Consider the following 12,272-nt stretch of genomic DNA (forward strand, 5'->3'; position numbering starts at 1 on the left):
ACAAGGCTAGTCCAACTGGGTCAAAACATGGCTTCCTGCCCGTCCTCATCAGCAACTCTCCTGACATCCCTGGGTTCGTTCTCCATTGTATTCACCTGGCCGATCAGCAACAGCAGCTTCACAACGTGGGTGTCAGGCTCTGAAATCCATGGCTCTCCCCTCCCCTCAGTCACGACTTCAACCGGAGATTCGGGATGTCGCTCTCGGTGGGTCTGCCCTCAGGCCTCCTACTGGAGTCTGGCCAGAGCTGAAAATCTCTGGAAACTTCTTCCAGGGGCCAAATGGGAGAGGTCAGCTGGAGACAGTAGGTGGCATCATAGGCAAATTGCTGTTCGGGTGTGTACGGCGTGTGAGGACGACACGCATTGCGGACTGCGATTGGCTGACTGGGTGGTGGGAGAACACCCAAGCAGCAGCACCCATTGTTGACACATGACATTCATGGCACTACGTGAATGCAGCTTACCTGGTTGCATGCTTGTGCACAGCAGAGGTTCTGCTGCTGGCATCAGTTGCTCCCTTGGCCTGCAGCCTTGCAGTGTGTTTCCACAAACGCTGCTCTCCTTCAGTGGAGGATCCCATGTTGCCCTAATCTTCCCAAGCAGCAGTCAGTCAGTCAGTCAGTCAGCCAGAGGATTAACCCTGCAGCTTGCTGACAATTGCGAGTGTAAGTGATAGCTGACTCTTGCAGGAGAAGCTCCCAGGCTTCCTACATGGCCCAGACTGATCCCTTCAGTTTGACACCTTCATTCAAGCTGCTCCAGCCGACACTCAAACGCCAGCAGCCCATGCCTGCAGCTGCCACACCCAGCCAGTCGGGACAGAAAGGGCCCTTCCCGTACAATAACGCTGGCGGCTTACACAATCCAAGTCTTTTCCTTCACATCAGAGGGTCACTGAGCCCTGCCCGTGCTTCCCAATGTGCTCCTGCTGGCGATGCATTAACAGCTGGGTATACTCATGAGCCAAGGACTGACTGGCACAGCACAGCCCAACAGAGACACCTCGGCTACAGATGGGTCAGTTGGTAGCACTAACTGCAGTCTTTGAAAATAAACCCTGTGCAACATTCTCACATCAACCGAATCCACCCCAGTTCATGTGACTGACCAACAGTAATTTATACAACAAGGTAAACTCGGAGTCTGGCCTTCGCCTCCCCCAAGTACACCTTAGTCAAGGCCCCAGCGCCAGGATACCAGTGCCATTTGGTCATTGCCATTGGGAGGACTGCACTCAGAACACCAGGCCAATTCACAACCACCTCGCTCACTCCCCTGCTATCCCAAACTCCAACTGGATTCATGGCTGCAAGCCGTTCCCAAGGAGAAGTTGGGACTCCCTGTCCAGGGTTTCCTTCCTGGTGGCCAAGCACTTTGGGCTGGATATTCCCAGGGAATTCCAGACTCATCGGGAATTACACCCACTGGGAACACCCACATCAGAATCCAGCAGACGCCGCTGCTTCTCGCCCAGTAGAGCTGCCCCAGTTCTTTGAGTCCACCCTCATAAAAGAAAAAGGTCCGGCATTTATATAGCACCTCTGCCTACCTCAGCACGTCCCCGAGAGCTGTGCAGTCAGTTTGTATGCAGCCAGCTCCCAGGGGCAGCTCTGATCATCAACAGCAGTAAGGGCATTGTTTATTGAAAGCCCAGTTATTGTTCAGGAACCCTGCAGATCACTCCCTTGGTCAGGTTTCCTGGGAGATCCTGCAAGTGGGCAGACAGGGGATGGGTATCAAGCCTGGACCTTGTACATGCTGATTCGGGCACAGGGAGCATCCCCAAACCATGAGCAGCCTGACCCTGTGTGGTCAGCTCCCAGAATCCCAAGGTGCCAGGGTCAAGGTGAGCACATGGTCAGGAAGAACGTGGGAATCCAGCTCTTGTACAACATGGGAAACCATTCCTGCAGAAGGGAGTTCACTTGTTTTTAAACCTTAAACAGCAGGTTTTTGATTCCCTTTTTAACACACCTGTACAAGAGTTGAGTGCGCACCTCTCAATACCATTGTCTGACTGTGACATCCATTCCGGAAATCACACACTTCAGAATGGGCTGACATTAAGAACCATAGACGAGGAGATTAATCGAGGGAGCCAGAGGCACACTCAGAGATCAAGTTGCCAATAACACTGGATGAGTTTTCACTCCAATTTAATCACCCGATGTACTCAATCACTGTGACAGGAGTACAACCCTGTCAGCAGGAAATAGGTCACCCCAGATCAGCTCTCAGCTCAGCTCTAGCCTTCAGGAAAACGGCTGATAAAACCAGTCACATTTCATATTTCCTGCTGTCACGGATTTGGGGTTGTGCCTCGTGTTTGTGATTGAGATTGCTGCTTGTTTCAGATGGGGATTGGGTACAGGGCAGAGAGGGCTGTGCTACTCAGTGACTCGGGAGTGGAGAGCGAGCTCCATCATTCGACCCAAACCCACCAACACTAGGAGTCGGGGCCAGTGGAAACGGGACACTGACAAACAGACAGGGACTCTGTGGATCCTACCCACGGACACATTCCCACCTCGAAGGCCCTGCATGTTAGAAACATACTGCCTCCTGTTACTTTACCCTTCACAGGGGTACATCCTACCATGAACACCAATGGGATGGTCGATAAGGAATTGTCACATCAGCCTGTGCATCAAGTGAACAGCAGACAATCCCAACCTCTGAACACAGCACACCCCGCACACCTTTCTGAAGCAGCGTACACTTGTTCCCCTCCTGACTGCAGCACTTTCCCCACCCCCGTCTTCTTGTTCTGCATCCTATCCTGCACAGGTTTGTTTTCCCTCTGGGAATCAGGCCAGATTGTGAAAGCTCCCTGACCTTCCTCGTGAACCCGTCCAGCTCGGGCGCTGACTCAGTTACCTACTGCCCCACCTCCACCGAATGACCACAGGAAAACAGTAGCCAGCAAATCACAGCCCGTGGCAGGCCATCCTCCTGGAGAGGGGCATTTCCTACTCAAAGGGGCAGTGACCTGAAACCTGCCACTGTTTCTCCCCCCTAGAGCCACTGACCATCTCGATTGCTTTACCTCAAACCAAAACTGAAGCTGCTGGAAAAGCTCAGCAGGTCTGGCATGTGTGGACAGAAATCAAGAGGTAACCTTTCAGGTCTGGTGACCCTTCCTCAGAATAGTTCTCTGGTTTTAGATTTCTCTCCACGGATGCTGCTAAACCTGCTGAGCTTGTTCAGCAATCTGTTTCTGTTTCAGGCTGACAGCATCTGCTGTTCTTTCAGTTTTTCTCTGGTGTTGCAGTGCAGCGACTGTGTAAATGGCGACTGAACACTCTGCAAGTGTTACCCGGAGTCATCCTCATTCATATTAGGTGCTGCTCCAGTACAGTGTAAACGTCAGTGTGGCACCGCGGCAGTGTCCCTGCCTCACACCCTACCTGCTGCAGAGCTGTGTCAGAACAGGTCTCTGAATGAGAAAATGCCAGAGCTGTAAAACACTTGGAACAGCCGCTACCATTCAGGTACAGTCACAATTAACATTAGCACCAAAAATAATCATCAAAAGAATGACAGCTACATCATGGTCGCTGAAAATGTGTTGCTGGAAAAGCGCAGCAGGTCAGGCAGCATCCAAGGAACGTCGATTCTCCTGTTCCTTGGATGCTGCCTGACCTGCTGCGCTTTTCCAGCAACACATTTTTCAGCTCTGATCTCCAGCATCTGCAGTCCTCACTTTCTCCCAGCTACATAATGGTTGCCTGATTGACAGATTGACAGGAGGAAAAGAGAGAACAATTCTCGTGACAATCAGTGAAGAGAAAAGGCATTTGGATGCTGACAAGCTGGTGTGCTCTGTCCTCTGATACCTGTGGGATGCTGCCAATCTCTCTGACTGACCATACTGAAAGGGAGGCTGGGAAACTCGGCCTATCACCTTTACCCATTCATCTCCATCCAACAGGCTCAGCACCCATCAGCACAGGACATCGGCCTCATTCACCGAGAAAGGCAACAGAGGAGGCAGCAAGGGAGCAGGTGAGGGTGGGAAAGGAGGGACAGAGAGGGGAGGAAAGGAACAGGGGGAGTGAGAGAGGGAGCCAGAGCATGGGGTGGAGAAGGAGGGAGAGAGCAACAGTGGGGTGGAGGGAAAGAGGTACAGAGAGGGTGAGGGAAGGAGGCAAAGCTGGAGGAGCAGGTTCTTTTTGCTATGATTTATTATTGTCACATGTACCTAGGTACAGTGAAACATTTTGTTTTGCATGCTGTACAGGCAGATGGTACTATACCAAGTGAATAAGGGGGAATAGAGCAGAGCAAGGAATACTATGTAAAGGCTGCAGAGAGGTGCAAAGAACGAGGTCACCATGAAATTTAAAATTTGAGAGGTCTAATAACAGTGGGGAAGAAGCTGTACTTGAACCTGTTGGTCTGTGTGTTTAAACTTTTGCACCTTCTGCCTGATGGAAGAGATTATAACTGGGGTGGGAGCAAGTGGGAAGCAGTCCGGCCAGGAGAGAGGGAGAGTGGGAGGGATACAGGGAGGGACAACAGCAAGGTGGGAACAAGGCCAGACCCATGAGGGAAGTGGGACAACAGGAGGAAGTTCCAACTCTGGCCAGGAACTGTCATGAAGGGCTTTGGCCCGAAACATGGATTCTCCTGCTCCTCAGATGCTGCCTGACCTGCTGTGTTTTTCCAGCACCACTCTGATCCTGACCCCAGGAACTGTCACGGTGACCCTGAGGTTGTTGCAAGCTTCAAATGGCTCAATCATCTTTTCAGATTCCCCCAAAGCCTCAAGTAAAACCGGGATAATCACATCCAGGAAATCCATGTGGGAATCTGATGCACCCTCACACTCAGGGTTTTCAACATTCCCTTCCGAGCTTTCTCACCTTCACCACCCCAGTGTCATCAGGAAAAGCTTCTCAAGTCAGTTCTTGCTTTGTAAAGGTCTCCCTTACCCTTCAAGAAGCAGTAGCCCCAGCAACCCCAAAGCGAGTGGGTAGTTTGGTGTTGGTCATGGACACTGTTCAACTCACCGGTTCAGCTGTATCCTGGAAGGAACCTCCCGCTCAGGTACAACACTAAACACCTCACATCCCGCTGGATGTACCTTCCGAGAGTTAGCACCAGCCAAATGCTAAACCCTGGAAAATCGCAGCAGGTCTGGCAGCATCTGTATGGAGAGAAAAGAGCTGACGTTCCAAGTCTAACGACCCTTTATCAAAGCTTGACAAAGGGTCAGTTAGACTTGAAACGTCAGCTCTTTTTTCTCCTTAGATTCTGACAGACCTGCTGAGATTTTCCAGCATTTTCTCTTTTGGTTTCAGATTCCAGCATCCACAGTAATTTGCTTTTATTAAATGCTAAACCCTGGTGGGCCCACTCTCAGCTTGGTTCAGGCAAGCGCCAAGGCTGCAGGTAGTTCCAGTGCTTCACTCATGGTGGTCAGAGGTGCTGCCTCTCACCTCAGATGCCCACCTCAGATTGGCGGCCCCTCACAGCTGGCTGGCACTGAACTCACAGGCCACTGTCACTGAGGGGGACAGCTGCTCATTCCCCTCTGCCTCTGTGTGCGTGTGGGGGATGCCCTCCAGGTTGTTTCCCCACTGGGTGAGGGTGGGAAATGCAGCTTCATCCCCAGCTGCTATGTTTCTCCCAGCTGCATGTGGAAGAGCCCGTGCCTTTGAGGTGAACAGAATATTCATCAGCACAACTCTGCTGTGTCGTCAGTGAGCTGCTGTCAAAGGCAAACTCTCCAACACACTCCTGGACCGACAAGTGGTGGGCACACCGAGATCCCGCATCAAGTGGCCAATACCAGGCAGCCATCATGCCTGGACCTTCACCATCACCTCAGAAACAGTCCAGGAGAAGGTGTTCGCCAATAACTGACAGCTCAGCTGGCCTTCCAGCCACTCTGTACTCACGTGCTTCCTTCCTGCCTTTCGCCGTTTCCTCAGAATCGTTCTCTTCATCGTGGTCAGCATCAGGTACCTCGTCGTCCTCATCCTCATCCTCATCGTCATCGTCATCATCATCCACTGAGAACACAGCATCTAGACCAGGGAGTGATTCCGTTAGTTACTGCAGTGTTTCCACAAACACGATCCTGGTGACAACCACACAGCTGCCACGCCCCAGTTTCACAGTCCTCACAGATGGACAGCCTGCACAGTATTTCTTTGAAGGTTGCCACTCAGGTGGATAGAGTTTGTAAGAAGGCCTATGGAGTATTATCGTTCATTAGCAGAGGGATTGAATTCAAGAGTCGTGAGGTGATGTTGCAGCTGTACAGGACTTTGGTTAAGCCACATTTGGAGTACTGTGTGCAGTTCTGGTCGCCTCACTTTAGGAAAGATGTGGAAGCTTTGGAGAGGGTGCAGAGAAGATTTACCAGGATGTTGCCTGGAATGGAGAGTAGGTCGTACGAGGATAGGTTGAGAGTTCTCGGCCTTTTCTCGTTGGAACGGCGAAGGATGAGGGGTGACTTGATAGAGGTTTATAAGATGATCAGAGGAATAGATAGAGTAGACAGTCAGAAACTTTTTCCCCGGGTACAACAGAGTGTTACAAGGGGACATAAATTTAAGGTGAATGGTGGAAGGTATAGGGGAGATGTCAGGGGTGGGTTCTTCACCCAGAGAGTGGTGGGGGCTTGGAATGCGCTGCCCGTTGGAGTGGTAGAGTCAGAATCATTGGCAACCTTTAAGCGGCATTTGGATAGGTACGTGGATGGGTGCTTAATCTAGGATAGAAGTTCGGCACAACATCGTGGGCCGAAGGGCCTGTTCTGTGCTGTATTGTTCTATGTTCTATGTTCTATTAGCAACTGGAGTCAGCCCCCCGTACCCGCTCCCAGGAGAAGATCTCTCTCCCCTCCCCTCTCACACCCAGACCAGGCAACTAACCAATCCAGGGAGAGAACAGAAAGATCACTAACAGCTTGTACTGAGATAACACCTTGCCCACAGCGCATCTTCAGCCTGGACAGCACATGATTTTGAATGCTGTCAGTTAGCTGGCAGTTTGGAGGGGTTTGCGGGATGTTGAAGGAGGAGAGGGAGCGGGAGGGATTTCCAGAGCTTCACACTATCACAGTTGCCACTGGCAGATGGTGAAAATGGGGATAAATACAGAAGGAGGAGTGCAGAGATCTGAGAGCAATGTGGGGGTGGAGGAGCTCACAGAGATAAGGAGGGACGTGTGTGCCTCGAAGCGGGATTTGTTCTGTCCCGGCTCTCTTGAAGAAGAGTGTTGTAAACTTGGTGCTGATGTGTCTACTCCATGGAAAGCAGACTAAATAGCAATGGGTTTTTTTTTCCTCAATTAGACAAAAGGAGGGTGAGTGGGTGGATTCACGCTCCCACAGGCACAGGGCTTTAGTTCTGCTTTCAGTTGTTGAAGTCGGGAATTTGGGACTGAAGCAGCAAGATACCACTCTCTCTCTGCTGCTGCTGTAGCTGCTGTAAACAGCTCTCGCTCTGTCCTTGGTGCAAGATTCATACTGTCAGTGTCCCTTCTCCTAGAGTGGAGGAGGTAACAGGTCAGGGAAATCTGCTTTGCTGAATTTGCCTCAGCCAAGGGTGTGTTTAGGGGATGTTGCTCTTTTGGAACAGTTGATGGGTAGCAGTTAAATAATATATTATTCCGGTGGGGATGTTGCTCTATTGGAACCATTAACGGCTATTAGTTAAATAATATTTTATTTTGTTTAATATTTCAATACAGTTAAAGTTATGCCAGTTCTTTTAGTTTTGTTTGCATTTTATTGGTGGTGTGAGAATAAAGTGGGTGTTGCTGGAAGCATTCGTAGTTTGACCAATCGAATCACATCTGTAATGTAGTGTCTTACACTCACCTTTAACTGAGGTGCTAGTTAGGGTCGAGAAGATCTCCTTGATCTGTTTTGAGGGGATTCGGTCTGGTCCATAAACACCAAACTATGGATGATGTCTGGGTGTCACTGTATGATACAGGGCTGAGATATGGATAGACCTGACATGGACGACTGGTCAGGATGGGGACGGAGCAGTCACATCTCATGGGGACAGATAGTGAAAGCCCCCTTTGGAAGGTGTAGTGAAGCTCTCCCAGGCCATGGATGAGGCTTACCACGTACCAGAGACATTGACAGCGAAGCGTGAAGTCTCACTGCCAGACGGCCCGCCCGTGACACACGTGTAGAGACCCGAATCCTCTCGCACTGAGCTGGTGATCTGCAGGAATTCGGCTGTGATGCGGGTCCGGTTATTGGTGGGCAGCTGGACCCCATCCTTGGTCCAATCAATGCTCTGCACATCCTCCCTCAGGCGACAGCGCAGCTCCAGGGTCTGGCCTGGGTGGGCTGGGTACTTCTCCACGTCCAGCCTCTGTTTCAGGGAGTCTGCAAAAGGTGAGAACAGCTCACTGCGTCAGGGACACCAGACAGAGCTCACACCGAACCAGCACACCATGCTACAAGGAAACGCACTGCTCGCACACTCAGAGAGAATGAGGAACGGGCACCGCCAGCTGCAACAGAATGGTCAATCTCTGAGACCTCACAAACTCCTGTCAAATTACTGAGGCCAGAAATACCGAGAGTCAGACCAGCCCTGATGTTCAGCACCAAAGAAACATGGCCGCCTTACAAAACAGCTTGGATTCTATGCTACAATCTATGGCCATTGGATGGCCTGAGCCAAGAGCCACCAAAGGCATGATGGGAAAAATGGCCTCCTTCTGTGCTGCATCCTTAACATCCTCTGACCTGGTGTCAGTGAAGAGAACCTTCATGTCAGCCTCAAGGTACCTCCATCCCACCCTCACACTGGAGACCAACAGTGCTGGGACTATCGTACTTCTGGTACAGGGGGAGATGGCAGTGCTGTGGTCCCTCATTGTAAACCAGTCACCCATCGGCCCAAGTTAACTTTCTGTGGAGATGTGCCCAAACCTCATCAGAGCAGCTGGTGGCATTTCAATCCAACTGATCAATCTGCCATATAAACCTCGCCTCGGTCATGGTAGCCATGAACTATAACCCTGAACTGAATTAGATCACATCCCGATCAGCCACCATCTTACTGACCAGCACCAGATTGAAAGGGCCGAATGAGCTCCTCCTGCCGTGAATCACCATGTTCTCCTGAAGGTTTCTACTCTGGGGGGAATAACTGCTGAACGTGACCAAATGCCTCCATACCACGGTCTGCTCCTACTCCCCCCATTTCGGGAACATCCAGTATATCTCTCTGCTTTCTCTTGCCCACTCCTGGTCAGGAGAGGGTTTTGAGAAACAGCAGCAGTATCAGCATGAAACTTCATAGAATCCCGAGGATGGAAACAGGCCATTAGGCCCAAAATGTCCACACTGACCCTCCAAAGAGTAACCCACCTAGACCTATTCCCCTACCGTATTTACCACTGCCTAATGCACCTAACTTACACATCCCTGAACACGACGGGCAATTTAGCATGGCCAATTCAACTGACCTGCACATCTTTGGACTGTGGGATGAAACTGGAGCACCCAAAGGAAACCCATGCAGACACGGGGAGAATGTACAAACTCCACACAGACATTCACCCGAGGCTGGAGTCGAACCCGGGTCCGTGGCGCCGTGAGGCAGCAGTGCTAACCACTGAGTCACCGTGCCACCCTTTCCCAACAAAATTAATAACAGTCAGCACGATATGGTCATTTCTCTACTTCAAGGTAACGAATAGACATCAAGAGGAGCTTTGGGACTACAGAGCTTGAGAGGGTCCCAGGTGCAAGTGGGATATTCTCAAACTTGACAATTCATTGCTGTTTTAAGCACAGCCCAGCTCACCTGGTATGATTATTTCAGTGCTCCTCTCAGGACGGGGAGACTCTCCGAGAGCGAACAGAAGCTCGATCAGTTGGGACTGGCTCTGTGTTTGTTTGCCAGTTGTATGCCCACATCCCTTGGCCTCAGGAGAGCCAGCTGGGTGGGGAGGGCCCAGTCTTGTTGAGTCACCTGCCTGTGGACTCCATCAATAACCACCTGGGCTGTATTGCACAGCAAGATCCCAAAAGCCAGGGCTGACCTCACTGCCTGCTTTGCCACCTCCAGATGATGTCTGACTAACTCAGACAGCGCAAGGCTGGAGAATTCCATGCCTCAGATCCCCATCTCATATGGCACCTCCACCAATGCAGGATGCCCCCAGCACCTAGTGCCACGGAGGGTGGGCTAGGACAGACTGCAAGGAGCTGCTCTGGTGTCCTTCCCCTCACATGGTCAGGAAACAGCATGTGTTTAACACTGTGTTTCGCAGTGGGAGGTTGCTGGGCCCAAACCAGTTGCCGGGCTTCCAAGAATGACAAGTCTGTGAAAGGCGCTACACAAATGCAGGTGTCTTTCTTTAACCAGGGACTGCACTCCTTGGGATGAGGTTCCGAGTTGCTGTGGATGGCCCTCCATGCCATGAAGCCAGCCTCTGGGCAAATAAGCAACTGCCTTGCCAGTGCCTGGTGCCCAGGCTGCCAGCAGTGATGTCTCTCTGGCTTGGCATTTCAAACACTGGGTCTACAACACTGCTCAGCCTGTGCCCAGCTGGACTGAGGCAGGGACCACACTATTGGAGACTGTCCCTGTGGCGTGTTCCCTGGAAGGACTGTGGGAGACACCAGAACTGCACACGCAACACAACTTCGCACCCAGCCATCCCTCCGATCGTGAGCAGGCCGTGGGCCGAACACCCTCCGGGCACAGCCTTTCCCAATCGCAGCTGGAGTACTACCAGGAAAAGTGGGGGAACAAGATTCCCCAAGAGTTGGATGGGGAATGGCAGCTTACTGAACCCTCTCGGTGACAGGCTGGGTTAGCTCGGGGCTGGTCCGAAACGTCGACTCTCCTGCTCCTCGGATGCTGCCTGACCTGCTGTGCTTTTCCAGCGCCACACTCTATCTGCTCGGACTCTCCCACATCTGCAGTCCTCCCTGGATAGCTGCTCTGCAGTGCAGTGGGATGCCAACAGTGTGGCCTCAATTCCCATCATCCACTGAGCTTACTCTTCTCAGGCGCAGAGACCCTCAGGTGAAACCACCACCAGTCAGCTCCCCTCTCCCTCTTTCTCGGAGGATGGTCGTCTGGGATTATGGTGATGGGACCACCCCTTGCCTTGCTGTTTGCTCACCTGACCAGGGCACTCCAGCCACAAGAGGTGACACTGAGTCACTGGGCTGACTTGGGGAACAGGTGAGGAGTGACCGCGCACTGGTGTGTTGCTGTGTTCAAGGGCACAGTCCCTCAGCTCCAACCGCCCCAGCCCCAGCACACCCATCCTCATCCAACATTCCCAAGCAAGGCTGCTCTCCCAAGGGAAAACTGCCCAGCTCGGCTCTGAAGCAATGCCCTGGAGTGGATCTTCAGGACAGTCAAGGTCTCCAGGAGAACAGGAACATTGTCTGTGAGCAGTTAACAAAGCTCATAAGGGAAAGCCTGCACCCTATGAGTTAACCATAGCTGGTTTCCTCTCTTCTGCAAACAGTGCAGTAACTGGGACTTTCCCAAAGTGAAAGAAAGGCAGATTATGGTCAAAAGATTAACCACAAGGAACCCTGAGCATCAGCCCAACAGCCCGGGAGCATCAGCCTTCCCTCTGTCTTTCTCTGCTTCACTGCATTCAAATGGCGCCAAGCCAGAGAGAGAGGGACACAGAGGGATGGAGTGACACAGAGAAAGCAAGAGCTGTGAGGGACAGGAGGAAACAGAGGGTGGGGGGAGAAGGTGGAAGGACAGAGAGAGGGTTGGGGGAGAGAGAGCGAGAGATGGCGGGGCGGGTGGGGGGGGGAAGAAATATAAAAAAAAGCTCCCTCTGTCATAGCGTCATAGAGACGAACAGCACAGAAACAGACCCTTTGGTCCAGCTAGCCCATGCGGACCAGATATCCCAACCTAATCTAGTCCCACCTGCCAGCACCTGGCCCATATCCCTCCAAACCCTTCCTATTCACATACCCATCCAAATGCCTCTTAAATGTTGTTATTGTACCAGCCTCCACCACTTCCTCTGGCAGCTCATTCCATACGTGTACCACCCTCTGCGTGAAAAAGTTGCCCTGTAGGTCTCTTTTATATCTTTCCCCTCTCATCCTAAACCTATGCCCTCTAGTTCTGGACTCCCCCAACCTCACCTTCCACCCCCCCTCCCCCAACCCCAGGAAAAAGTCCTTGCCCATTTACCCTATCCATGCCCCTCATGATTTTATAAACTTCTATGAGGTCACCCCTCAGCCTCCGACGCCCCAGGGAAAACAGCCCCAGCCTGTTCAACCCCTCCCTG

The 12,272-nt window shown here is 51.8% G+C and overlaps 1 protein-coding gene across 6 annotated transcripts in view; it reads right to left on the reverse strand.

Moving 5' to 3' along the window:
* LOC140459705 (fibroblast growth factor receptor 1-like) overlaps positions 1–12,272 on the reverse strand; it is a 154,510-nt gene that overhangs the window by 53,870 nt on the left and 88,368 nt on the right. For 5 of the 6 annotated variants that reach the window (XM_072554128.1, XM_072554130.1, XM_072554132.1 and 2 more), the window contains 2 exons: positions 8,098–8,361; positions 5,906–6,034 (listed from right to left, as the gene is read on the reverse strand). The exons of the other annotated variant lie outside the window; for it this stretch is intronic. In XM_072554128.1, the coding sequence (XP_072410229.1) occupies positions 5,906–6,034; positions 8,098–8,361 (393 nt within the window). The remainder of the gene's footprint in view (positions 1–5,905; positions 6,035–8,097; positions 8,362–12,272) is intronic. 6 annotated transcript variants of the gene reach the window in all.

The sequence above is a fragment of the Chiloscyllium punctatum genome, chromosome 35 (genome assembly GCF_047496795.1).
Source record: "Chiloscyllium punctatum isolate Juve2018m chromosome 35, sChiPun1.3, whole genome shotgun sequence".
Taxonomy (NCBI): domain Eukaryota; kingdom Metazoa; phylum Chordata; class Chondrichthyes; order Orectolobiformes; family Hemiscylliidae; genus Chiloscyllium; species Chiloscyllium punctatum.